The sequence below is a fragment of the Mytilus galloprovincialis genome, chromosome 8 (assembly GCF_965363235.1).
Source record: "Mytilus galloprovincialis chromosome 8, xbMytGall1.hap1.1, whole genome shotgun sequence".
NCBI lineage: Eukaryota > Metazoa > Mollusca > Bivalvia > Mytilida > Mytilidae > Mytilus > Mytilus galloprovincialis.
The window spans coordinates 20,754,084-20,781,949 of NC_134845.1; the positions used below are offsets into that span (position 1 = coordinate 20,754,084).

General features: G+C 31.5%; 1 protein-coding gene across 2 annotated transcripts; it reads left to right on the plus strand.

Annotated features, from left to right (window-relative positions):
- Window positions 1–939: 939 nt before the first annotated feature.
- Window positions 940–27,660, plus strand: LOC143085295 (aminopeptidase B-like). 2 transcript variants are annotated; one of them, XM_076261563.1, is made up of 14 exons: window positions 940–1,246; window positions 2,613–2,737; window positions 3,340–3,442; window positions 4,115–4,224; window positions 13,954–14,157; window positions 14,585–14,797; window positions 15,373–15,435; window positions 18,956–19,075; window positions 19,482–19,661; window positions 20,213–20,289; window positions 21,081–21,216; window positions 22,068–22,211; window positions 24,715–24,799; window positions 27,358–27,660. In XM_076261563.1, the coding sequence occupies exons 1-14, from the start codon at window positions 1,084–1,086 to the stop codon at window positions 27,504–27,506; spliced, it is 1,872 nt and encodes a 623-aa protein (XP_076117678.1). In that variant the 5' UTR covers window positions 940–1,083; the 3' UTR covers window positions 27,507–27,660. The 2 variants fall into 2 exon arrangements, with proteins under 2 accessions (XP_076117678.1, XP_076117677.1); XM_076261562.1 differs by lacking the exon at window positions 4,115–4,224 and adding an exon at window positions 13,578–13,687 and having other exon boundaries at window positions 941–1,246.
- The last annotated feature ends 206 nt before the right edge of the window (window positions 27,661–27,866 follow it).

A 27,866-nucleotide genomic window follows, 5' to 3' on the forward strand; every position in this document is an offset into this window, starting at 1 on the left:
TACTAAACTGTACTAGTAATTGGTTAAATTTATGGACTAGTATGGTTTCTTAATAAGTTTAAATATATGTAGTTAAAAGATAAAATGGTAAGGGATACGAATAAAACAAGAGACTTGTAAAAATTAGTTTTAAGTAAAACAGTAGAGTTTGTCAATAGAATTTGGGTCTATAAGATTTTTTACAGGGGTAATTAATACATATGCTCTAGTTATGGTTTAACTATGAATTACTTAGTATTAATTAAGTATATAGACAAAGTAGTATAATACTTGTTATATGTTACATTCCCACGACTGACAGCCACTTGTAGTTTAAGCTCAGAACTCAACTGATTGTTCATTTGTTTTCCAAAAGTTGGGTTCTTTTAGCATGCAATGCATAGATCCAGTCTTTGCAGATTCGTTCTAAGTCTCTCTGGTGAGGCACAGTTATAAGGTCGTTCCTAGAACAGTCAACCAACAATTCTAGAAGATCCTCATCAGAATCAATTATACTGCAATAGTGGATATGATTATCCTCTAGTAGGGATTTTAGTCTATCTTGATGAATTTTTCTCACACAATTCAGACTTTCACAGTTGATTAGGAAATGTTTATAATCCTCAGGTCCTACCATGCACAATTTGCATTCTGCAGATTTTGTTCCGTCAAATCGGTTGGTAATACTTTGGGTTTTGTAAGTTCCTGTAAGTATCCTGGATTTTATTATCCCTTTGCTAACATCTCTTTTATTATCTCTGACACTGCTCCAACAGAAGTTTGGTTTTTTAAAGTTCCAGTTGTTTACTTCCATATATTTGAGTGTTGATTTGCCTCTAGCAAAATTGACTTTTCAATTTTATAAATTTCAGTACTTCCGGTTTTATTTTCAATTTAAAATCCACCGACAGTTTCTTAAATTTTTGTGATAAACCTTTGTCCTTGCAATTTGATTACACAAACTACACTAAATTTCATTCGTATTATTTTTAAATCGTTAATTAAATGCTAAACTGAGTCTTATCTCACTGTTTCCGTGACACAGAAGTCAGAACGTGACTCGTGACAGCACATGACTACAAACAGAAAGTAGACGGGACAAACATGACGCTCTTCTCAGATTCTGCAACAGATGTTGCTTCTGTTTCAAATTTCAGAGAGGTTGTTGTGACACATTACCATCTTGATCTGGATGTGAATTTTGACAGAAAAGAAATAACAGGAGCTGTGAAAGTTGACTTTAAGTGTTGCAAAGATTCAGGAATTGGTAAGTATACCCAAACTGTCAGACAAATTTTATGCCTAGCCCTCATTTTTATGAGGGTGGTAAAGGGTTATTTTTGTGCAACATTTCCATTTTTATTTCATGTGCAGCCGTCAATCACTGTTTCGTGAAATTGGTAAAAAGATCAATGTGCAATAAATTTTGGATTGTTCGTTCATCATGTCTTCTTTCCTCTATATCTTCCTCCAATAGTTAGAGTACACCAACCTTACTGAATTAAGGTTGGTTAATCCTTATAAAAATTATAAAGTGAAAACCTAACTATTTAAAAATAACATAAAAAAAAATATGTACAGTTAAATCCCTGCAAAGATAATAATAATATACATGATATAAACTTCTACATGTTCTATGTACATTAAAAATATGTCACAATTTAAAGGTTATTAATAAAGTTTTAAAAAAGTTTTGAATATTATTTACAGGGCATACATCATGTACATTATAGTAAAAATAAATAAAATAGCAGTTTTATTTCGCTTTCTTCCATGCAGATAACCCCCTTTTGATGCCCCTCTTAGATGTGGAATTTTCTGCATTGAAATTGACTGTAGTACCCATTTATAGCTAAATTTGTTAAATATTAACATTAACTTTATTGACAGGTAGACAATACACTTTTAATGTATAAATACTTTTAATGTAATACTCCTGACAGGATTGCTTGAATGAATTTGTTTCCCTTAACAAATGCTTAATAAATGTGGTAGATACTTTGTAGGCCGTAAGCAGTTGAGCTAACAAAGTACTTTTATTAGCTCACTCTGTATTCGCGCTGCCTTGTAACACAGAGGTCCTTAATTCTAATTCCTAGTAGAGACTGAGATGATTTTGGAAGAAGAATCATGCTGTCTGGTTACATCTGAATGATCTGGCGCCAAACTAAAAAAAAAAAAAAAAAAAAAAAAAAAAACCATGATGATGAGAGAGGAATTTTAGCTGGTGTGTGTGTGTGTTAGAGTCATAATGGTATGATGACTCTTGAGATAGGAGAAGTGTGTCAGACGGGATTGCTTCCCTTAGATTAAATGTCGAAATACTTAGTCGGTCATGAGTGTTTGAGCTAAGAAAGTATTTTTTAGCTCGTTTGATATATGAGGTGCCTTGTTGTAGCACAGAGGTCCGAATTCGAGCCCTGGGGGAGATAAGGAATTTTGTAATTCTATGCTCTGAAGCAGATCTCAAATACGTTCTGTACTACTTCATATCACTACACTAATTATTGCTGAGGTTGAGCATAATTATTACAAAGTCTTAAAAGTATCTTGTTTAGTTACTCTTTTCCGTCTATTATTTAACATGTGGTAACTTTCTGTTGAATATTGAATTATTTATAAATTTCTTACAGTACAACTTGACATCCATGAAACACTAACTGTGAAAACTGTACAGCTTTCTGATGGGGAAAAAAAACCTGATTTACAGTTTGAGAAGAAACCTTTTTCAGGATATGGGTCAGAGTTACAAGTTAAGGTAAACTAATTGACACTTTAAACAAGAACAGTAAATACCCTTTTTATGTACTCAAAGGCAAATCACTGGCTGTTTATAATACTCAGTTTATAAAACATGCTTAATATATATTTCAAAAAGATTGTTAGCTGAATAAAGCTTATGATTAAAGTAAATACATTTATTGTCCAATGGAAAATTTCCAACAAAAAAATTACAAAAAGAGATGATTTTTAATTTTTGCTATCACTAGCACAACTATTTTTTCCACTTTTCATCAGAGATTTTCCTCTTGCTACATCCTATGACTATGATGACATTTTACATGGTTTGAAATACCTTAATTTTTTGTACAGCTGTTACCAACGTCTTATCTACTTATGATATAATGGTTTTCATAAACATAATAGACATAATAGAAGACTATTTCAGGTACATTTCAGTGGCAGATCCAGAAATTTTCATAAGTGGCTGCCCACCAACTGCCAAAGAGGGGGTCCCCCCCAGTCATGCTTCATTGATTGCCTATATAATCAACCATTTTTTTCTCACAAAAACAAATATATCAAAGGTATAGTGCTTTTAAAATGTCATTTTTAAAAATTTCATATTTTATGTTACAGTTGAATACAAATGTGAAGACAGGTGACACCTTCAGTCTTTTTATAACTTATGTAACAGGAGATGGGCCAGGTGTGGTATGGCTGGACCCAGAACAGACTGCAGGTAAAATATCATATATATTGATGGTCCACAAGAGTATACAGACATAGGGTATGTTTGTGATGACCTTGTGTCTTAATTATTAAATGAAAATCCAATTCATCATTTAATCTGTTAAATTATGCAATTGAAAATGAGTAGAGAATATTTGGTTTATAGCTAGTATTCTATGGATTTTTGTATCATTCTATTTGTAAAATTAAAAGAAATTTTATCTTTTCATGCTTTTATTGTATTTAATTCTTTTTCTTGGAAATTCTTTATATATTTAGTGAATGTGTCTGCTAAATACTTGTTAGCCTAGATATAATAAGTTATGTGATTTGTTGGATTTTATGGAACAAATCAATACACCAGGCACTAGATTCAAGTTTTATTATGTCTAATGTGAAGACTTAAGAAATAAAATATTTTTAATATATAAAATAAAAAGAAATGAAGGGTAAACATAATTGGAACAGCAACCCATTAAAATAAGCTAACCAAACAAAGTGAAAAAATAAACAGTAGTTTTTGCAGGTATCATTAAAAATTATATGAACAGGGGAATACTTAGAAAAATAAATGGTTGATAAATGATTTTATAATTAGCCTTTGGCATTTCTTCACAGAAATAATATTCAGTAGACTATGTTGAATAGAAACTGAGAGTAATCCTTTTCAAAACGATTTCAGGAAAAATAAAACCTTTTATGTACACCCCAAGCTTCGCTGTCCTGAATCGTGCATTTTTCCCATGTCAAGACACACCTGCAGTCAAGGCCACTCATGATGCAAATGTTAAGGTCAGTTTTATCATGTGTATGGGATGTATGTAGTGTTGTTTTCCTCAATGTCAAAACTTTTATTAAACTTTTTACCTCATATTTTTTTATGCCCCCTTTATGGGTATTATGTTCTTGTAACTGATCTGTGCTTCCTTTCGTCTGTCTGTCCGTCAGTCATTCGCCCATCCGTTTGTTGGTACATCTTTCCCTCTTCAGGTTAAAGGTTTTGGTCAAGGTTGTTTTTGATAAAGTTGAAGTCCAATCAACTTTAAACTCAGTACACATGTTCCCTATGATATTATCTTTCTAATTTTAATACCAAATTAGAAATTACAGAACATGAAAATGATAGTGCGGATGGGGCATCCGTGTACTACGGTCAAATTCTTGTTTAACTATACATGTAGTCTGGTCTTTCCAAATCAACTGGCATTGTTACTTGGAGATCAGAATTTTGTAAAGTTTCAGTTCTGGAATGCTCATGGGCCCACCTTCTCCAGTATTTTCCTATCTATATTTTGTTTTGCGAAGAGTTGTACAGTGATCTTGTTGCTGTTATTATATGTTTTATGGCTGTCTTGTCTAACCCAGTCAGGTCTGAATTATATTAGGTTGACAGCATTTTTTAATCTTATTATTTTTATGCCCTGGTGATGGAGCATTAAGTGTTACCCTTGACTGTCCCTCTTTTGGTCTTTCTCTTTGCCTGTCCAACTCATATTTGTTTGTTTGAAGCTTGAGCAGGGGCATATGTGTCCATAGACACATTCTTCTTTTTTTAACAAGAACTGTTAGTGACTACAAAATAACAAGTCCTTTAGATAGCTTTGTTGCAATAGATCATACAAACAAAGCTTACAGATAATTTTCCTCTGATGTGTAGTTTTTCACTAGATTTATACTAGATTTTTTTCTTTGTGTGTGTCTTTTAACTTTAGATCAATAGGTTGTGTAAAGAACGAAGCATAACTAATTGGCTACAAAACAATAATTTTCTCATTAACCATATTTATGTATGATAGACCATGAAATGTTAAAGTAGGTTCTCATTAAAAAATTGGTGGACCAAATATGCCTCTTTCCATGCACTATCCCTTACCATCATTATCCACATAAATGACAGAGTTCCCATAGATTTTTTTTTACAGATTTTCTATTGCAAAGGCAAGTTTTTTTTTAATGTAGAAAGGCAATAACTATTCAGTGTATACAAAATCAACTTAATTGTATCATAAATCATGTCATGTATATATTCTTTCCCAAATTGATACATTATTAAACTCAGTTACAGTGCAGTTTGAAACAAGCTGGGAATTACAACTCCTTATAAATAAAGACCTCTCCTCTGAGTTTTTTTTCGACTCATAAGATATTTGTATATGGTTTTTAAAGATAATAGCCATGGCTGTTTTAGGGGGTTGTTTTATGATTAGCTGCATGCATGGTTTCTAAGCTTTTTTTGATCAGTTCCAATTTTCAAAAAGTGCTTTTTAGTTCCTTCTTCTACAAAAAAAAAAAAAAAACAGGATAACTGGCTACAAATGAAGTTCTAAACAGAATTATCAACAACAAAAAAAGGACTTGTGTATGGCAGATTTTACAATAAGAAGGAATTATTGTTTTTTGTATCCATCAAAAAAGCAATTGCTGAAACTGTGAAACAGACTGTGTAATGGAGTAATGCATTATGTTATTGAATAAAATGTGTCTTTCTGAGTAAATAAAAATAAAAATTACTCTGTGTTTGTGTTTTATGTTAGAATTAGAGGGTTTTCAATTTCAAAATATTGGACATGGAATAGACATCATGACCTACTTTACTGACATCCAGCTTATTTGGAGTGGAATTTTGAAGTATTATTTATAAGTGGAGCCTAATAACATGGACTTATATTTTAATAAAAAGTCTTCTTTTGTGTTTTAATCATAACTTTAAGGCAGATTTTTATTGGTAAAGGCTAAAAATGGTAATTGTGTAATTTTTGATTTTATAAAAATGGATAATTACCACGTGAATCACTGTTTACATTTACTCGGAAGAAATTGTTCCGAGTATTCCTTATTTTGATTGGTCAATTGTTACCTGGATACAGGACGCTCTTATATATTTCTTTGTTTCGGGATTCGCGGTACATTTGAAATTTTTCATTGAAATTATTTACATGAGTAGCGCTAACCAGGAATTCCGGGCAGTTTTACCCAGGCGTGTCAAGAAGAGTTTTAATTACAGAGTTTTCGATCAACTGGGGATGCAGTCCGATGCACTTATAGGAGAATCGGAGGTTGGTGACGAGCTTGTGCACGGTGCGACTGGTGGAAATGACAGTATGTCAAAGGCGGATTTTGAAGATCTGAAAGATCGTCTTGCGATTTATATGGATTCCGAGGAGTCGGACACCGATGAAGAAACAAAAGAATTGGTGAGGAAACTCAAGGAAGTTAAGAAGAAGGAAAAAGTAATGAAGAACAAGAAGAGAAAGGTGGAATTACGACAGGAAATAGAGAAGAGAATGAAGGAATTGGAGGAGTTGGAGGAGCTCGAGTTAAAAGGGGCTTCTAAGCCGAAGAAGGAGAAATCCGTCAAGAAGGTGGAACAGTCCAAGAAGGGAAAAGATAAAGGAAAAAGCAAAGATACAGATAAAGGTAAAGATAAAGATAAAGATAAAGACAAAGACTCAGTTAAAGATAGCAAAGGTGATGAACTTTCTAATTTAAATATTAAACATTTGAGAAAAGATACAAAGACTAAGAAAATTGTAGATAAACATATGAAACAAATGCTAGCCACAGAGTCTAACTCAGAGTCTGATTCTTCTATAAGTAGTAGTTCAAGTTCTGATAGTAGTACGGGTAGTGGGTCAGAGCCAAATTTTTTGTCTAGTTCTGATTCTGATAGTGAAACTACACATAAAAAGAAAAATAAGCATAAGAAAAAGAAGGTCAGATCGGGTATCAAAGATAGACCCCATGATAAAGTTAAAATTAAGATGAACTGGCCTCAATCTGAGCTTAAATATGAGTTTACAAATAGAAAGGCTGTGGAGTTTAGACAGCTAACTATGAGCCAGTTTTGTGCTGGAGAACTAGAAATTATAAGGCATTGTAAAATTAGTAAAAAAGAAAGAGAAGGTAGATTATCATTATTGAACAAAATTTGTTATTATGCTAGTGAATTTGAATGGTCTGTACTGTTAAATTTTTATGCAGCATGGGTAAAGCTGATTGAAAAGGGTGAGAATGTATGGTCTGATGATACTTCTCTGTTAGAGGTTAGAATGTTAATAGGAAAGAAAGTGTTGAATAAAACAGCAAGTAAATATTCAGATAAATCGTCTGAAAAGAATTTTGATAGAAAAGTTTGGTATTGTCCTTTGTATCAGAGAAATAAATGTAATATTTCGAAGGATGGACATAATTTGGATATTGCAGGCAAAAGTAGATTTGTCCAGCACATTTGTGCCACATGTTTAAGGGAGGATAAGGCTAAAATGAAACATCCAGAGAGTTCATCGGCTTGTCCTCATATGCCATGACTAGAATTAGAAAAAGCTGTTAATAGCATTGGGAATTTAAATTCAAAAGTGATAGATACTTTTTATCCTGAATGGTTACTGTTAGATTCAAATATTGAGGACAAAATATTGATTGAGAAAGGTGAATTCTCTAAGTCAATGGAGGTTTCTAAAACTGATACTTGTACAGTTAATAATGATAATTATAGAATTTCTAGTAAAAGGGTGGTAAATAAATCTTTACCAGTTCAATCAGTTTTGAATTTAAAAATTGATGAATTTTGTCATAAACACAAAAAGTGTTTAATTTGTGATTTGAATGTTAATTCTTTAGATTTGCAGTATTTTGTGGATATTCAGAGAGAAATTAAATTGTCAGGTTTACCGAATTATCAAGGTTGTAGAATACCAGTTTTTTCAAAGTTAAAAATAGAATTTTTTAGATCTATGTTAGTTGATTATAATGATCACATTTTGTGTGACTTATTAGAATTTGGTTTTCCTATTGGTTATACAGCAGGTGATATAGTAGATATCAAAAAGCCGCGTAATCATAGGGGGGCCAGAGATTTTCCAGATTTCATTTTGAAGTATTTGAAAAAGGAGTTAGAATATAAAGCTGTTATTGGGCCTTTAAAAGTGAACCCTTTTATATATTCTTCATTAGTATTATCTCCTTTAAATTCAGTTCCAAAGAGTACACCAGGTGAAAGAAGGGTAATACTAGATTTAAGTTTTCCTTCTGAAAATTGTATTAATGCAGGTATTGATAAAGATATTTATTTGGGTGAGTCAGTTAATTTGACTTATCCATCTGTAGATGATTTTGTTAATCTTATTAAGTTAAAAGGTAGAAATTGTGGTATTTTTAAGAGGGACTTGAAGCGGGCTTACCGCCAAATTCCAATTGATCCTGGAGATATTAATTTTGTTGGATTTCATTGGAAAAATCACATTTTTGTAGATAGAGTTTTAAGTATGGGACTTAGGTCATCAGCTCATATTTGCCAGAGAGTGACTTCATCTGTAGTTTACATGATGAAGCAGTCTGGTTATTCATTATTAAATTATTTAGATGATTTTGCTGGAGCAGAAAAATCAGAAGATGCAAATGTTGTATTTGATTTATTAGGTAGACTTTTAGACAGTTGTGGTCTTGAAGAATCAGTGGAGAAGGCGAGCTCTCCAAGTACGGTTATGACATTTTTAGGAGTGAAATTTGACACTTCGGAACTTACAATTTCAGTAACAACTGAGAGAGTGGAAGAGATTTTATTGTTGGTAAAGACTTGGTTAAATTTACTGGTTGCTACAGTTAAACAGTTACAGTCATTGTTAGGTAAATTACATTTTGTATCTAACTGTGTAAGACCAGGAAGGCTTTTTGTTTCTAGGTTGCTTACTTGGCTTCGTAGTTTACCAGATGACAAATGTGACCATATTATTCCTTTGTATATAAGGAAAGATTTATTTTGGTGGTATCATTTTTTAAAGTCTTACAATGGTGTTTCTATGATGGCTTTAGAGGATTGGTCTCAGCCAGATGAAATATTGGAGACGGATGCTACTTTGAGTGGTTGTGGAGGTTGGTTTCTTGAAAAAAGAGAGTTTTTTCATGTTCAATTTCCTTCCTTTTTGATGGATTTGAATTTACATATAAATCAATTTGAGTTGATTGCTTTGATGATTTGTGTTAAAGTATGGAGTGTACATTTTGTAAATAGAAAGATTTTAGTGAGATGTGATAATCAATCTACTGTGTTGGTTTTGAATTCTGGTTGTACTAGAGATGCATATATGCAATGTTGTTTAAGAGAAATTTTGTTTTATGCTGCAAAGTATAATTTTGAAATTAAGGCTGTTCATTTTCCTGGAGTTGAAAATAGAACAGCAGATATTTTGTCAAGATGGCATTCTGATTCAAGATTTGAAGACTTATTTTATGAATTGCCTGTTGTGAGATTAGGTAAATGTTTTGAGAAATTTGTCTATTCAGGTCTTTTTCAGTTTACTCATGATTGGTAATTTATTGTAGATTTACAGCTGAATTTGTTGAAAGTGGATCAACAGACATCGTGCAAGTCAGCCTTTGCTCATGGCACTTTTGAAAACATTAAAGTTCAGTGGAGGACTTTTTTAACATTTTGTATTTATTTTGGTTTTAAATTTTTACCAGCATCTTTGAATACTGTGTGTTTGTATGCTCAATTTTTGAGCAGGTCTTTTAAATCGGTGAATTCTATTAAAAATTATTTAAATGGAGTAAGATTATTGCATTTATACAATGATTTGGAGTTTCCTTATTTACAAAGTTTTTCGTTAAAACTTACATTGAAAGGTTTACAGAGATTAAATCCTTATTTACCAAGGAAAGCGCTTCCTATAACTCCTTTGATTTTAAAACAAATTTATGAGTTTATGGATTTAGATGACACCCAGGATAAGACTTTCTGGAGTTTGTTTTTGTTAGCCTTTTTTATGATGAGTAGAAAATCTAATCTTGTTCCAAATTCAGAAAAAGATTTTGATGAAAATAAGCAATTATGTAGAGGGGATATTATTATTGAGAATGATGTTTTAATAATTATTTTGAAATGGTCTAAAACAATTCAGTTTGGACAAAGAAAGTTGAGAATTCCCATTTCTAGTATTCAGGGGAGTATTTTATGTCCGGTTAATGCATACAAGAATATGATCAAAGCTATTCCTGCGGTTAAAAAGGATCCTGCATTTTGTAAAGTTAAAAAGGGGCGCATTCTACCCATTACTTATAAAGAGTATCAGAATAAGCTTCGATATTTAATACAAAAAACAGGTCGTAACTCTTTATTTTACTCTACGCATAGTTTTAGAAGAGGGGGGGCAACTTTAGCTTTTGATGCTGAGGTTTCTACGGAATTAATTCAACTTCATGGAGATTGGCATAGTGATGCTTATAAAAAGTATTTAGAATTTACTTTGGAACAGAAACTTCAAGTTTCGCAAATGATGTCGAAGAGTGTTTCCTTGTTAGGTTACTAATTTATATCGTTTCTTTGTAGAACCAGGAACTTTTCTGATAGTGTCAGACTCAATTGCAAAATATGTGAAGCTTGAGAATGCGGATGTTTATGCGTTTCGGGGGGCTTCCATTGGAGAAATAACCTATCAGCTTAACAAGAACAAGGGGAGTATTTATGGAGGTTATAAATGTTTAGTTATTCATTGTGGTACCAATGATATTCATATTTTATCTATTGATCAGTTTAAGTCTGCCTATTGTAATTTAATTTCTACCGCCAAATTATTGTTTCCTTCTATGGTTATTGCTTTGTCTGGTATTCTTCCTCGTCCTGTTGATTTTGAGGAAACGGGTAAGAAGATAAAGGATGTAAATATGGCTTTGTTAAATTTATGTTTGAGTTATGAAGTCGAATTCATTCATTCGTATAGATGGTTTTTGAAATGTGGAAAGCCAAAGGTGGAGCTATTTGCCTATAAAGATGGTGGGTTACATCTCAATTGTGAAGGTACAAGGCAGTTAGGTTTATATTTTAAAAGAAGGGTTGCTCATTTAATTTAGATAGGTTAACTTGTCATTTGAGATGAATTTCTTAAGTGGAGTTAAAGGATTAGATATGGTTGAATTTCATGTTTCTACCATACTTCCTTTGGGTTTTTTTTAGTTTATGGTTGATATTATTTCTTCCATACTAAAATTTGGATTATTTTTTATTTTATTTTCCTTAATATGTATTGGTATTATTTAAGATTGTTTGGTTAAGATGTAGTTAGGTTTATTTATATTAATATGTACTAATATTTTTATTTTATATTGCAGGTAAGGGACTCTTTTCAGTGAGTATTGTTCACACTGTTGGGTGCAGTTTCTTTTCATATGAGATATTGTTTCTTGTATGGAGAAAAGTTTATGTTCAGGGTTGATATTGTTTCTTCCTTGCTTGCTTTTATTATTTAGTTTTTGCTTGATATTATTTCTTGCATGCTAGATTAACAAGCTTAAATTGTGTATTGTTTATATGATAGTTAAAATTAATCTGCTTAATTCTTTGTTCAGCACAGTTGTTTGTTTATTTTTTGGCGGCCGTTGGCTTGGCGGCTAGCTCATGTGTTTATTCGAGCTGTTTGGATGAATTTATTTATCATTTCTAATGGCTAGACGCTATATTTGCTCTTGAACATTAACTTTACATGTTTTATGTGACTGTCAGTGGTACAGTCGAGTGTTTGTCCTGTGCTGTGAAATATATCTGTTTGTCTTGTGTATATATTGTGCCGTAATAAAATTGAGTAACTTAGATTTCTTTTGTGAGAAGCCTGGTAATTGTGTAATTTTTGATTTTATAAAAATGGATAATTACCACGTGAATCACTGTTTACATTTACTCGGAAGAAATTGTTCCGAGTATTCCTTATTTTGATTGGTCAATTGTTACCTGGATACAGGACGCTCTTATATATTTCTTTGTTTCGGGATTCGCGGTACATTTGAAATTTTTCATTGAAATTATTTACCCTCCCACCCGCCGCATACAACTGTGTTAGTTATAAATTTTAATGTATTTTGTGTACTTATTTATAAGATGTGCTTGTGTATGCTGTGGCTAGCTCATGTGTTTATTCGAGCTGTTTGGATGAATTTATTTATCATTTCTAATGGCTAGACGCTATATTTGCTCTTGAACATTAACTTTACATGTTTTATGTGACTGTCAGTGGTACAGTCGAGTGTTTGTCCTGTGCTGTGAAATATATCTGTTTGTCTTGTGTATATATTGTGCCGTAATAAAATTGAGTAACTTAGATTTCTTTTGTGAGAAGCCTGGTAATTTAATAATATTGTTGCTAACGTCACGTCTTTTCCGTCCATTGTGGTATGTCACGATCGCAATTTTCTTGTTAGTTCTCAGACAGCCCATTGTAGTTATTTTTATCCCGGGTTTTATAAATAATTGAAAATAGCAATCATATTAAATTTGGATGACGTAAGGGGGTCAAAGGACTTGAGGAATCAATATCATTGGCTGTTTTATTTTTTGCGAACGTTACTGTTCGAGGTTTCCGTCCAAATCAGTGTCACGTGAGCAACATATATTTATATCTGTAACTCTCCTGTATAGGAGTTACGATATCGCCCTTTGCAGAAATAGATTCGGAGTCAGTTCCTTCACATGATGGGGAAGCAAAGAAGGTAAGTTGTATGTAATATCGTTACAAGAGGACCTTAAATGTATTCCGTCCATCAAAAAGACGTTCGCAACAAAACATAATGTCATGATAGTAGATGTTGCTAATGTTACTATTACGAATTGGTTTCTTGTGTATTCATTTGATATAAAGTACACCTGCAAATGACATTCTGTATATTTAGAAATTCTAAACCAGACTGTACAATTTTATTACTCCAGGCATATTTTAAACATCACTGTGTGCATACATTTTAACTTTTAAAGATGTTGTTGCTCATGTGACATGTCCAAATGTCGGTAACGTTACTAATTTTTTGGTTTCTTGTGTATTCATTTGATATAAAGTACACCTGCAAATGACATTCTGTATATTTAGAAATTCTAAACCAGACTGTACAATTTTATTACTCCAGGCATATATTAAACATCACTGTGTGCATACATTTTAACTTTTAAAGATGTTGTTGCTCATGTGACATGTCCAAATGTCGCTAACGTTACTCATTTTTGTCTCCGTCACATTAGCAACATGAAAGTAGGAGACAGAACACAATACTGTAAAATCTGCCGTAAACATTATCCGTGTGGAGAATATTGACATCAATTAGTCACTATGGTAAATGCAATAGTGAGATTGAATTATGAAGCCCAAAATACTTTATAATTGCAGGAAAGACAAAACCTTACTTTTACACACAAGGCCAGGCAGTTCTGAATAGATCTTTCTTTCCTTGTCAAGACACTCCTGCTATTAAATCAACTTATAGTGCCAATGTTAAGGTTAGATCTCCATTTATCATTTATTGTCTGGAAGAATATTTGTATCATTTTTTAATCATTGTTAATTGTCATCTAATGTTGCATGTTTGCAGAAATATGTTTTATTTCATGGATACAGTGTAATTGTTAATTTTAAAGGTAGAAAGGTGTCAAGCAAGAAATATTTTCAAAAAAAAATAAAATTAAGATGATGAAAACAAATCATTATGAAGAATAAACATAACAGATTTAGTACAATGCCAAAAAATACCCACTTTTTGTTTCAGGTACCAGATGGGTTTACTGCTGTAATGAGTACCAGTCAAAGGGAAGAGCCAGGTACTGTACCTAATATGTCTGGGGAAACAGATAATGTTTACTTTAACTTACCATTTGCCATTCCAGCTTATCTTGTAGCACTGGCAGTTGGAGATTTACAGAGTGCTAAGATAGGACCAAGAAGTCGTGTATGGACAGAACCATGTGTACTGGTAAATATTAGCTGTATTGTCATGATTACATATTTTCTATTTTATTACACCTTAAACTGGATTTGTTTATATTCAAATATCCCAGTGCTTTTCCATAGTTTAGATTATTGTAAAATTTCATAAATATGGTGATGAAAATGCATACTATTTTCCCAGTTACAGTATAATAAAAACTCTACAGTTTCTGTAAAATTGGTCAACTTGATGGAAGGGTCAGAAGTTTTAGCTGAAACTGAAAAAAAGAGGTAATGTCAGTTAGGGGCAGTTATCTTTCCTTGCGACATAACACCTATTTACCTACCAAAAGGACACTAGAAATATTTTTATAGAAATAATGGTGATTCAATTTGAATTTGGTATTTACTTATTAAGTGTTATGATCTGTTATATTAAAACTTTTATGTACATCTTTCAAATTTTATTTTAGGAAAAAGCCAGGGCTGAATTTGATGGTGTCGTTGAAGATTTTATACAGACTGGAGAGAAATTGTTTGGAACTTACGTATGGGAGACCTATGATATCTTGGTGATGCCACCATCATTCCCTTTTGGTGGCATGGAGAACCCATGTTTGACCTTTGTAACGCCATGTTTACTAGTGGGTGACAAGTCATTGACAGATGTAGTCATTCATGAGATTGTAAGTTTAGATACTGTAAATTCAGAAATGATAATTGATTGGGATGTTTTTATTACTGCGAAAAAAATGGGAAAGGGTTATAATTGCAATAATTTAAACTTGCATTTTGATATTTTTGTTATGAATTCAACAGGATTTTTCACTATACAATGTATTACAAAAATTAAAATTGGATTTAAGTCTAAATTGACAAAATTGCAATAATAAAAGTATGCAATAATTTCTGAATTTACAATATAATTTTCTCTTATTTGATCATCAATAAATTCCACTTTTCTACCCTCATTCCAAAGGAAGAAAAGAATGCTTAATCACCACTGTTTTTCACTTTGTGTGTACAGGTGTCTAATACATTTATTATGGGCTTCACTCATTGTTGAAGGCCATACGGTGACCTATAGTTGTTAATGTCTGTGTCATTTTGGTCTTTTGTGGATAGTTGTCTCATTGGCAATCATACCACATGTTTTTCAACTTCCTTTAATAACCTTTCTGAAATATACATTTTTAGATTGGACATAAAGTATGAATGTTTGATTCTTTGTCATTGATTTTTTTCTTTTATCATATTTCAGTCCCATAGTTGGTTTGGTAACCTTGTGACAAATGCTAATTGGAGTGAATTCTGGTTGAATGAGGTATGTTTGAGGTATTTTAAAAGTAATGGACAAAGGGAGCTTATTCAATTACATCATTTGAAGTCATATAAAAATAAAGTTTGATAAGTTGAAAAAAATTTTAGTTTTTGCAATTTCAGTCAGTCTTAAAATGGACAGAACTAGTTTGGGTACTCAGATATTGAAATACTTGAGAACCTATGAAGAAAAAATGTTTGGAGACTGCACAAGTCTGAAAGTAATGTTTTATAATTCTTTAAAAAATTTAATAGCATTACTTTTTAACCCTTTCCTCCATTGATTTTTTTTTTGCATACTTGATCCGCATAGGATTTTTAAAAACAATGCTGAAAATATGCTTTAAAGTATTAATGCATTGCAAAAAACAAATATTTCATCAAATAAATTTAAGTTGGATATTCCTTTGATATTCCTTTTCAAATTGGATACAACTTTTATTAAGTATTCTGCAGATACTTTGTAGTCAAAGCGTTTCAAATGAGGTACTTCACAGGCATCAAAAGGTGTCATTATGGAGTAAAGGGGTTGACGCCAAAAGGCATCATTATGGTGGAAAGGGTTAAACAGTTATTTATTTAAATTTTTAACCTAGAATAATTGGGTGTGTTAAATAAGAGACCTTCAAACTTGATCTGTAATTAATTTCCCTCTTTACCCTCATAAATCTTAGGGTTTAAACAATAGATTTCATATAAAGTCACAGTCATGGTTGCAAGGAAATACAATTATTTTCAAGTCAAATAAAAACTAGTAATTTCACATGTGAAATAAACTGTGATTTTACACTTAATATGTTTTGGATTGGCTGGAATTTTTGCACTATTGTTACATTGAGTAAGTTTTTCATTCCAGTCCATTTTAAAACAAGTCCATTTAAAAACATGTTTGATATCACTATTATCATCTTAAATATGAATAGAATTACTGGTAAATGTTTGGTATAGGACAAATAGACAGCAACTAAACAACAATACAGACATGTTAAGGTTTAGAAACAATTGCTATTGGTCAGCATAATCTTCATTATATAATGTTGTTGTTATCGGTTTTGGTAGGCGACTTACTTATGTAGTAATTGCGTCTTAAATTCATATAACATAAGTATTATGTATATATACTTTCAGTCCTTAATTTATTTTTAGTATTGCGTTTTGGCGAGTTTTATGTCAAACTTTGGCGAACGTGGTTGACTGAATTACTCAGAAATATATATATATTTTGAGAGACAAAAAAAAAAAAAAAAAAAAAAAAAACACATAACAGAAGATACATGTAATAGGAAAATGAAAAAAAAAAAAAAAAAAAAGCAAAAAAAAGCAAATGATAGTCCCTAATGAAATGCATTATTTATAGATAGGTATCATAAAATTGTTTAGAAATGTAATCTGGTTATTCACCTTTGTGTCGTCTGTGATATACTTATATAAAAAAAAAAAAGTATATTTAGAAACATGTAACAAGACATGTGCTAGTTAAATGCAACCAATGTTAGGACGTCTCCCTCAATTGATGTAGCAAATAATGAATCCTTATAGTAAGGATTGGTTGAAGTTATTCCTTTTCCATAACGGCAAGTTGCGTCATTTTATTCCAAATAAATTTCCAAAGACATACTGGTATTTAGTGATTCCTCATTCCCTGACGAGAAAAAAGCACTTCCGTCATTGAACGAGGAATCACCCCTACCTATACCCTTAATCGCCTATTTAGATATATATATATATAATATATAAATGGAGCAAAAAATAGAAAAATATGAAAAAAATTATACCAGTATATTATTAAAACAATGACATTGTTTGATTTTGTTGTAAGTACAGAGAATGTCAGCGAAACAGAAGTGCTGGGATGTGCATATATATAATTATACAATAATCTGTGTGTGTTTGTCTAACTGACATCCTCTAGTACAAATTTTAGATTTTATCATTTTATTGTTATAGAAAAGGATATAACTCTTGTTACTATTCTAATAATGTATGAGCGTAGTGATTGTGTTTGTGTTTGTTTATTTTTCTTATTTTCTATCAATATGAATATGACTATAGTTGTCAGTTTATGAAAATCGGTAAATCGAAAAATGATAATGTCCAGTGGCAAATATTTCATTTAAAATAATGTTTTGTATTCTTTTTGATACAACAGTGGGATTTTTTTTTGCAGTTTTTCTCTTAATGAGGTAATTATCAGGTCAAAAGGTATACCATGTATTTTAAATAATAAATATACTATATATACATTTGCATTATACCATCATGTATATGCCTATGCTTTTTACTTACAACCATAAGCTTATTAATTAAGCTGGGTTGAGTTCAATTTTGTAGCAGCTACGTAACCGCTACATATCTGCTATTAATATCTATGTAGCAACTAGTCTATAGCTACACGTTCAATAGTTAAAATCTATGTAGCACTACGTAGCTGCTACGATATTGAACTCAACCCTGCTCTTCAACTTTAAGGATAACTCTTTAGTTATTTCATTTAAAGGTGAAGGCTGGTTACTCTTTTTACTTTAGATTTTTGAGGGGCAGGGTGAAGTTACTTGTTATAATTTCTGCAATGCAACAATATAACTATTATGCCTGTGCTGTTTGTGTTATGGCCACCAGGTATCATGCTACTTTTCAACACACCATTGTTTGAAAATGACCATTCTGAATTATGACTGTTGTCATCTGAAAAAACTTTAACACGCTATGTTACAATTGAATAGATAAGTTAAGTGTGAATTGTTTTTATGCCCCACCTACGATAGTAGAGGGGCATTATGTTTTCTGGTCTGTGCCTCCGTTCGTCTGTGGGTCCGTCCATTCGCTTCAGGTTAAAGTTTTTGGTCAAGGTAGTTTTTGAAGAAGTTGAAGTCCAATCAACTTGAAACTTAGTACACATGTTCCAAATGATATGATCTTTCTAATTTTAATGCCAAATTATAGTTTTGACCCCAATTTCATGGTCTACTGAACATAGAAAATGATAGTGTGAAGTTCAGGTTAAAGTTTTTGGTCAAGGTAGTTTTTGATGAAGTTAAAGTTACATCAACTTGAAACTTAGTACACATGTTCCCTATGATATGATCTTTCTAATTATAATTCCAAATTAAAGTTTTGACCCCAATTTCACGGTCCAATGAACATAGAAAATGATAGTGCGAGTGGGGCATCCGTGTACTATGGACACATTCTTGTTTTGCTTGATATGATATTAGAAATATTGAAATGTATTATTTATAACTGAGACAAAATAGCAAATTTTTATTGCAATCAAAAAAGGTAAACTGTAGAATCATAATACAATTTCAGTCATATCAATTACCCTGTGTGTAAATATTAAAAGTGAGAAAACCATATGAAGTAGGTCCCTGTCTCATAATCTTATATCATTTATCATATCAGTCCTCAAACTAAAGCTGTCAACCTTATAATGTTAGATTTGGGCTGATTCTGGGGCTGATATTAAAATTTCTTTCAATCATTTATTTAGAGTTGAATTTTATGAACACTGAAACTATTTCTAGGGTTTTACCATGTTTGCACAGAGAAGAATCATGGACAAATTATTTGGAACAGCATACACATGCTTAGAAGCTGAGACTGGATTAGCATTACTTCGACAACACATGGATGATTCAGGGGAGGTAATTTTTCAATAATTCAAATATTTTCAGATATATTTTACAATCCAAAATGACACTAAAAATCAAAACCTAAATTAAAGATGGCAAAATGTTTCTGAATAAAATTTTGTATGCATTGAAGTAGGATTGGGAGATATTAATTTAGTTTTTATGTGTACCTGTCATGAAACAAGAGAGAAAAGTGTTGCAAGATACACATGTTTGATATTATAGTCTAATTGTGAGACAGTTCCCTGTATATTTAAACAATGATAATGAACAAAATACTTGAATGAATTGCAATTTCATTTATTTACAAAAATTTATAGACAAAAAGAATGATTGAATTACTTTTAAACAGCACTAGGCATTAAAATTGTAGATTTTATTTTTTTATCATGAAATATTGTATTTTCTTTATTAATAGGATCATCCACTGAACAGATTACGAGTGATCATAGAGCCTGGTGTAGACCCTGATGATACATACAATGAGACGCCATATGAAAAAGGATATTGTTTTGTCTCATATCTTCAGCACCTTGTAGGAGATGTGGACAAATTTGACAACTTTCTTAAATCTTATGTGAAGAAATTTCAATTTAAGGTATGTAAATAATTTGGAAGTGTAAAAATTGCATGTGAAAATATGAATATATGTATTATAATAAACATGGTAAAAGAGGTTTTACTTGCACATTGATGAAATTGTTGTACGGCGATAAACTGTTTACCAAGGCAATTTCGTGAGCAATCTATTTTCCTAAGTAGACAAAAAAAAAATGAATTCAAATTGTCATTACTGGGTAATATGTGAAATTTAGAGGACCACAAAATACCGGTAGGCTGAAAAGGGTTAAATACTAAATAAGGTTTCCACAAAAACAATAAAATTGAGAAAGGAAATGGGGAATGTGTCAAAGTGACAACAACCCAACAATAGAGCAGACAACAAAGTTGGTTTACATTATTCAGGTAATGTTTTTAAAAGTGTAATAATTGTATTTTCAACAGATTGAATACTCTTAATTAAATTCTTTTTAAATTAACTAGAAATTATTCAGTAATATAAAAAATACATTTACAGGAATTATGTGTCATGATGTAGCAGAAAGATCTCAGATGTGTAAATTAACAATATTTTTGTTATAATTTTAGAGCTTGGTAGCAGAAGATACTTTAGGATTCTTTTTTGAATCATTTCCAGAATTAAAAAATAAACAAGTAGATAAAAAGTTAGTATAATTTAGGTCATAGATTACTGAACATTTAGCCAAGGAAACACACATCTTGGATTTGTTGTCCTTTAAATACATTTTTTATTTGTCATTGTTTCAAATTTATTTTGAAATTCACTACAACAAAGCATGGGCTTTTTCATTTCATAATATAATGGTTTTTCTGAAGTTATGGAACTCCTGCTATTTTCTTAAAAAAGCTATTTTTAATTTTTCTATGTTATATCTTTTATGTTTTTCTTTGAATTGAAAAAAGTCTTGTCATGTGTATGGTTTAACAAAGTATAAACTGTGAATCAGCTCAAAGTGTATTATATTATTGTGAAATTCATATGAAATTAACATGAATATCACACAAGCAAAATTTGACTCTGTTTAGATTCCACCATTGCAACTAGTGTAATACAATATTCCTCCACTCAAGTCCATTAAGTTTTCAAATCGAAATGTAAAAATTTGTGTCAAGAGTTCATGAAAATTATATTACAGAAGACTTGGTATTGCAATCTGTTTCTCTAATTGATTTTAGATGATGTTTTTTTTCAATGATCTGCAAAAAAGATGTGCTCTTTATATGTGACATCATCAGGCATTGTTGCCCTGTTCATGAAGTTACAATAACAAAAGCAGGAGAAAGTAAGAAGATATGATGTCATAATCACATTGAATCCATTGAGATTTAATAAACCAATCATTAATTAAAAAAAGATAATAACAGATTGGAAACAGCCTAGATCTGCGTAGAATTAGAGAAATTTATTATATTTGTAAATGTTTTCTGTTCACAGAGAAGGACTTGAGTTTGATAAATGGTTGAACACTCCTGGATGGCCACCATATGTTCCAGATTTATCAGCTGGGAAGGAATTGACAAAGCCTGCAGAACAACTTGCCAACTTCTGGGCAGGAGAAACAACAGAAGGGGTAAGTACAACAAAATCAGGAAGTATGATTCAGTAATTGTTTGTGAAGGCAGTTTTTTTTACATAAGTGAATCATACTTAATTATAACAGATATGATATGTTAGCTATTATATAAGGGTTTATATATTCAAATAGAGGTGAAAGATACTAGAGGGACATTTAAACTCATATGTCGAAAATAAAGGAACGCCATGGCTAAAAAAGAAAAAGACCAATAGACAAACAAAAGTACACAAAAAAACAACATACAAAATTAAAGACTGAGCAACATGAAAATTCTGAGTTTAATAAGCATTTATTATGGCAATGGTTAAACAAATGCATGATAAGTTTTTCAATTTTAGAAAATGCTGCTTAAAAATAATGCTATTAGAATTTAAAATGCATTTTTTTATCTTTTGCAATACAATCCCATTTGTTATTTTTTGCAATTATATAAACATTGCAGAAAGTTTTATGAATTAACAGTTGTGATTAAGGGCATATCCACTAGATTACGTCCATCATAAAATTTCTTCTCATTATAGGTTCATTTCAAATATAGTCCTGATCGATGACACTGACTTAAAGTTTGTTTTTTGTAAAACAGGGGTGATTTTTTCCAACATACTGACATTTATTTCATCAACATTATTCAAGTTATGTTGTTCAAAATAATTAAATTTGCTAGTTATTACTTTCACTGATAGTTCAAATAGCAGTATCTTACTAAATGAGAAGTAATTAATGGTCCTAAAGCTCAACTTAATTTACATTTATTTTATTTGCAAGATGTATAGTAGAATTTTAAGCAATATGTGATTAAAGGGAGGTAACCTATTACCATTTTGAAATGTGAACATATATTACAGGGTGACACAGACATAACCAAGTGGAAGACATATCAAGTTCTTCATTTCTTGGACAAAGTCCTGGAAAAAGCAAGTGTACCTGAAAGTTCTATTAAAAAGATGGTCGAACAATACCCATCCATTTCACAGACACAAAATGCTGAGGTATGATAAATTTAATAATGAATTTTTGAATAACAAAATTACTATTATTATTCATAAATTATGACTTCTGTGATTAAGGCTTTTCACTTACAAGAGAGCTGTGGAAAGTTGTTTCTCTGCAAAGTTCTGTATTAAATACAAATATGATCAAAGATTTGTAGTACACAAGTATTTGTTTATTTGTAGTACAAGTGCTATGTATTTATTTTATTTATGAGAGCTCAATTTTACACAGTCTTTTAACACTTGACTTATGTCTTTTTCAGAAACAAATGATATAAGGCCACGGTTTTTTAATTTGTTGGTTTACGGATTTTCGGGTCGGTCGGTTGGAAAAAAAATAAAAAAAAATATCTTTCAAGACAGAAAAATATGCAAAATAAATATATATTTCACCTTTCTAATAATATGTTTGTTATGCTATTTTGTCATAATTTCTTAAATTTTAGTTCGATGAAATATTATTGCTCAGCTGTCATAAACATCGCATGACATTGTCTAATAACTTCCCGTAAAAAGGGGGGTGCACGGATAAAGACGAAATTAAATCGTCATTTCACAAACAAGAAAAACAGATTCGCGTAGTTCTTAATCGATTCCGTGAATAATAATCTTCAAGCACGAAAACTGATAAAGAAAAAAATGTAAAAACGTCGTACGAAAATAAGTTTCAATACACGTGTCAAAAACTTAATAGACTCGTCCACTGGAAAAACGAGAATATCGGGTTAATCTGTTATCATGCATTCCCGTTTTTTATCCAAATGAGCGATATTTTTTTATTATCTATGAAAATTTCAAATGATTTGTTAATATTCAATACTTTAACTTGATGTTTTGAACTTCCACCTGTCAACATTTGGACTAGTATAGTATTTCTATGAGATGATGCATCTTACGGACTGATGACAAATAAGGGCAACAAACTTATTGTGTATTTAGTTTTAAACACAGGTTTCGTTCCACAAAATTATTTGCGCAAACGATATTTCAAGGTCAATTGATTTGTCTATTTTTAACTGGATTTTTGTGACAAAAATGTCAGTTATTTATTTTGGGATGTACGGCGGGCGGCTGGTCGGGCGGTCGGTCAGGCGGGCGGGCGGCAATCAAATGTTGTCCGTGCATTAACTCATGAACCGTTCAACCAAAGCTTTTAAAATTTTTATATGTTGTTACTGACAACTAAATGAAGGTCAAGTTCAATAATGGTGATTTTGACTTTTACCGTTCAGGAGTTATGGTTCTTGAAACATTGAAAAATGGAGTTTCCAGTCGTGTCCGTGCATTTACTCATGAACTGTTCTACCAAAGCTTCCCAAATTTTAATATGTTGTTAATGATGACAAAATAGAGGTCAAGTTCAATAATGACGATTTTGACTTCTACCGTTCAGGAGTTATGGTTTTTGAAAGATTGAAAAATGGAGTTTCCAGTCGTGTCCGTGCATTTACACATGAACTGTTCTACCAAAGCTTCCCAAATTTTAATATGTTGTTACTGATGACAAAGTGGAGGTCAAGTTCAACAATGACGATTTTGACTTTTACCGTTCAGGAGTTGTGGTTCTTGAAAGATTGAAAAATGGAGTTTCCAGTCGTGTCCGTGCATTTACTCATGAACTGTTCTACCAAAGCTTCCCAAATTTTAATATGTTGTTACTGATGACAAAATAGAGGTCAAGTTCAATAATGACGATTTTGACTTTTACCGTTCAGGAGTTATGGTTCTTGAAAGATTGTAAAATGGCATTTCCATTCATGTTGTTGCATTTACTCATGAACCATTCAATCTAAGCTTTTCAAATTTTAATATGTTGATACTGATGACAAAATGGAGGTCAAATTTGATATTGACGATTTTCACTTTCACCATTCTTCAGTAATGGTTCTTGTGATATTGCCAGGACACAAATAAATATAAATAAATCTGGTTTGCTGTCGTTGTGACAGCCTCTTGTTAGAAATGTAAACTGGAAGTTTTATTTCTTCACAACAGAAAGTGTTATCAATTCTGTTAGTGAATAATGCAATTCATTTCATAAAAAAAACAAAAACATTTTAATTATTTTCCAGGGATAATGCATTTGTTAGGGTAGGCGGGAATAAAAAAGCATGAAAAGTCAATTTTATTTTTATTCTGGAAAATGGCAAAATCTGGTTGGCGGATCCGTAAACTAACAAATTAAAAAATCATGGCCTAACCTCTATTTTGGAACATATGTTGTATGCTTCTTTATTTTATGCCCTGATTAGTTTAAAATATTTTCCATTTCTTGTTTAGCAAAATACTATATATCATTTAAACATTTAGGTGCTTTGTCAGTAATATATAATGTTCCTTTGTATTTGAAGTAAGTAGGTGTCAAATGTTTGCATTTGTTAATGATTTTTTTTTTTTAATTTTATGTACAGTAACTATATTGTATAAGGTATATGATCCCCTCCTTTAGGTATTCTGTATCTGAGCAATTTAAAGATAAATGTCCATTCTGTTATGACAGGTACGTCTAAGATGGTCACAGATCAATATAAAGAACAACTACACACAAGATATTCCAAATATTAGGGCTTTCTTGATCAGCCAAGGTAAGAATATGATTATATGATTACATTGCATGTTTGTTTCATCATAATACATAATTTTGATTGGTTAACAGCAATCTCAAAATGAATTTCAATATTCTTGATGATACATGCTTCCGCAATAAAGTGCACAGGTAAATAAGAGAAAAACTTGGTAGAAATCATTTTTCATGATACTAGCCAAAAAATGTAATTAGAAGTATTGAATGCTTCTTTTAGTAATTTTATGGGGTTGTAAAAGTATTTACGGTGTGCACATTTTTAGAATGAAGCCATTCTGCGCTTCATACAGAATGTCTTTCGGTCAACACTTTTACACCCCAATTAATTTACAAAAAGAAGCATTCAATACTTAAGTGAAAAATGGGATCAGATTTTTAAGGATGATTAATGAGCTTAATCTACTTAGTCTAGATCTGTGGATGAGATTTGATTGATTGACAGTTTAAATGAAACTCAAATATGCCGTTACTCCTTACACCAGTGTGTTAGTTATGAGGACAAAATACACAATACAGTAGGTATTTGTGAGTAAAGAAGTCTGCTTATTAGATAGGTTGAATCAAGAATCAAGAATCTGATGTGCAGTAGTTGTCGTTTGTTTATGTAATATATACGTGTTTCTCGTTTCTCGTTTTGTTTATATAGATTAGACCGTTGGTTTTCCCGTTTGAATGGTTTTACACTAGTAATTTTGGGGCCCTTTATAGCTTGTTGTTCGGTGTGAGCCAAGGCTTCGTGTTGAAGGCCGTACTTTAACCTATAATGGTTTACTTTTTAAATTGTTATTTGTATGGAGAGTTGTCTCATTGGCACTCACACCACATCTTCCTATATCTATCTATACCAGGTGAACTATTTACTGTAAACCAACTAATTTTCGCACATGATTTTTTTTCATGACTTTCAAGAATAGAAAAATAACGTGAACATAAATTGTTGCAAATATTTAAAACTTTAATTTTTTTAATTCATCGTCATAAAGCAAATTTTTAAATCGCGAAATTAAATCCTACAAGATGGGCAAGAAGAAGCTGAACACGAAGTAAAATATTAACGAAAATAAGTTGGTTTATAGTATAATGTATAGAAACCTGTATCCTATTGAAGAGAGTTTATTAGTTACATAGTGTGCTAGTGACCTTATACAGTATATATGGGGTCAGTAAATTACATATGGGGTGAGAGCCAAGCTCAAATCCCCATATGGAATTTACTGACCCCCATATATACTGTATTACGTCACTAGCACACTATGTAACGAATTTATCTTACCGACTATCTTAACGTGTGAAATTTATACTAGTGACCTATCAAAATGAGCAAGTCTTTAAAACTGGTAGCATTAAAAAACTACGTCCATTGATCTCACAAAAACAGATGCCAACAATAACAACTTGTTAGGTTTTATGAATTTATTTCAATCTTAATCATGAATTTCTTCGTCTGTTGAAACATTGAAGATTTTTTTCTCAGTACCGTTTTGTTTTTATAAAGGGACGTAACACCACTACTAACCGTGTATGAAATAAGCCCGCCTCCCTTCTTACCTAATATGGAATATAAAGGGACGTAACACCATTACTTACCATTTATGAAATGAGCCCCACCTCCCTTCTAACCTACTATCGAATATAAAGGGACTTAACACCGCTACTAACCGTGTATGAAATAAGCCCCGCCTCCCTACTAACCTAATATGAAATATACACAGTCTTCAATTTTAACCAATCATTTTCCTATAAATGTATAGGAGTTAAGATAAGATGACCTACAGATCTATTTTTATGCCCAACCTACGATACATGTAGTAGAGGGGCATTATGTTTTCTTGTATGTGAGTTCATTCATCTGTCATTTTGTCAGAAATTTTGTCAGACATTTTGTCAGTCATATAGAGTTTGGGATACACTATTATTGTTCTACACTGCAGAGAATCAATATGTATACATGTAAAATTCTCAACAAGAGAACTTATTTGTGTTCAATTGTAATTTTAAACTCAGATTCATGCGTTCAGAATCGAGTTTCAAGAAGGTCTTGTATTCCACATTTCTTTTTATGCATTTTCATACATATAATCTGGAGTGTTTGAATAATTGAGACCCAATTGAAAAAGGAAAACATTAATTTTACATAGCAATTCATTTTTATGCCCCACCTAGGGGCATTATGTCTTTTGGGTTTGGGCCGGCAATTGTCAGTTTGTCTGTTTGTCCATCTGTCTGTTCATCTGTCTGTCTGTCAGTCCATCTGTTTGTTTATCTCTCCATTTGTCCATCTGCCCCTCTTCAGATGAAAGTTTATGATGAAATTGAAGTCCAATCAACTTGAAACTTAAGTTCACATGTTCCCTATGATATAATCTTTCTACGATTAATTTCAAATTAGAGATTTGACCCCGATTTCATAGTCTACTGAACATAGAAAATGATATTGCAAGTGGTACATTAGTGTACTATGGACACATTCTTGTTTTATTATTAAATGTTAGTCAAACTTTACCAATATATAAAGCCTTACTGAAGACATTAACATCATACATTGTTGTATAATTGCAGGAAAACAGAAATACACATTACCTGTATACAAAGCCTTAATGAAGAGTTCTGAGGAAATGAAGAAATTTGCCAAGGAAGTATATGAAGAGACCAAGAGTATGCTTCATGTTAATGTCAGAAACTATGTTGAGGAAATACTGCAGAGATAGATATGGAAATATACCTGTTTTGTACCAAGGCTATATCAGGCAATATAATGCTTTCAGAACAAATTATCTTATTTTGGGACAAGTTTATATCTAAGACTATGTACAGTGATATTTTGACTAATGATAAACAAATATGAATAAATATTGGTATAGATATCATTTTGTCATTAAAACTTAGTAATCTGATTTTGACCAGACAATGTCTGAATTATTTTTTATTGTTTTTTTCTGTTAAAGATACAGTCAAATTTCAAATGTACTTAGGTGAGGTTTTGGAATTTGTGTAAAATGTTCGGACTCCTTGTTGTTTTTCCATACAATACCATGTAAAATATTTTGCCCCATAACACCCATTTATTT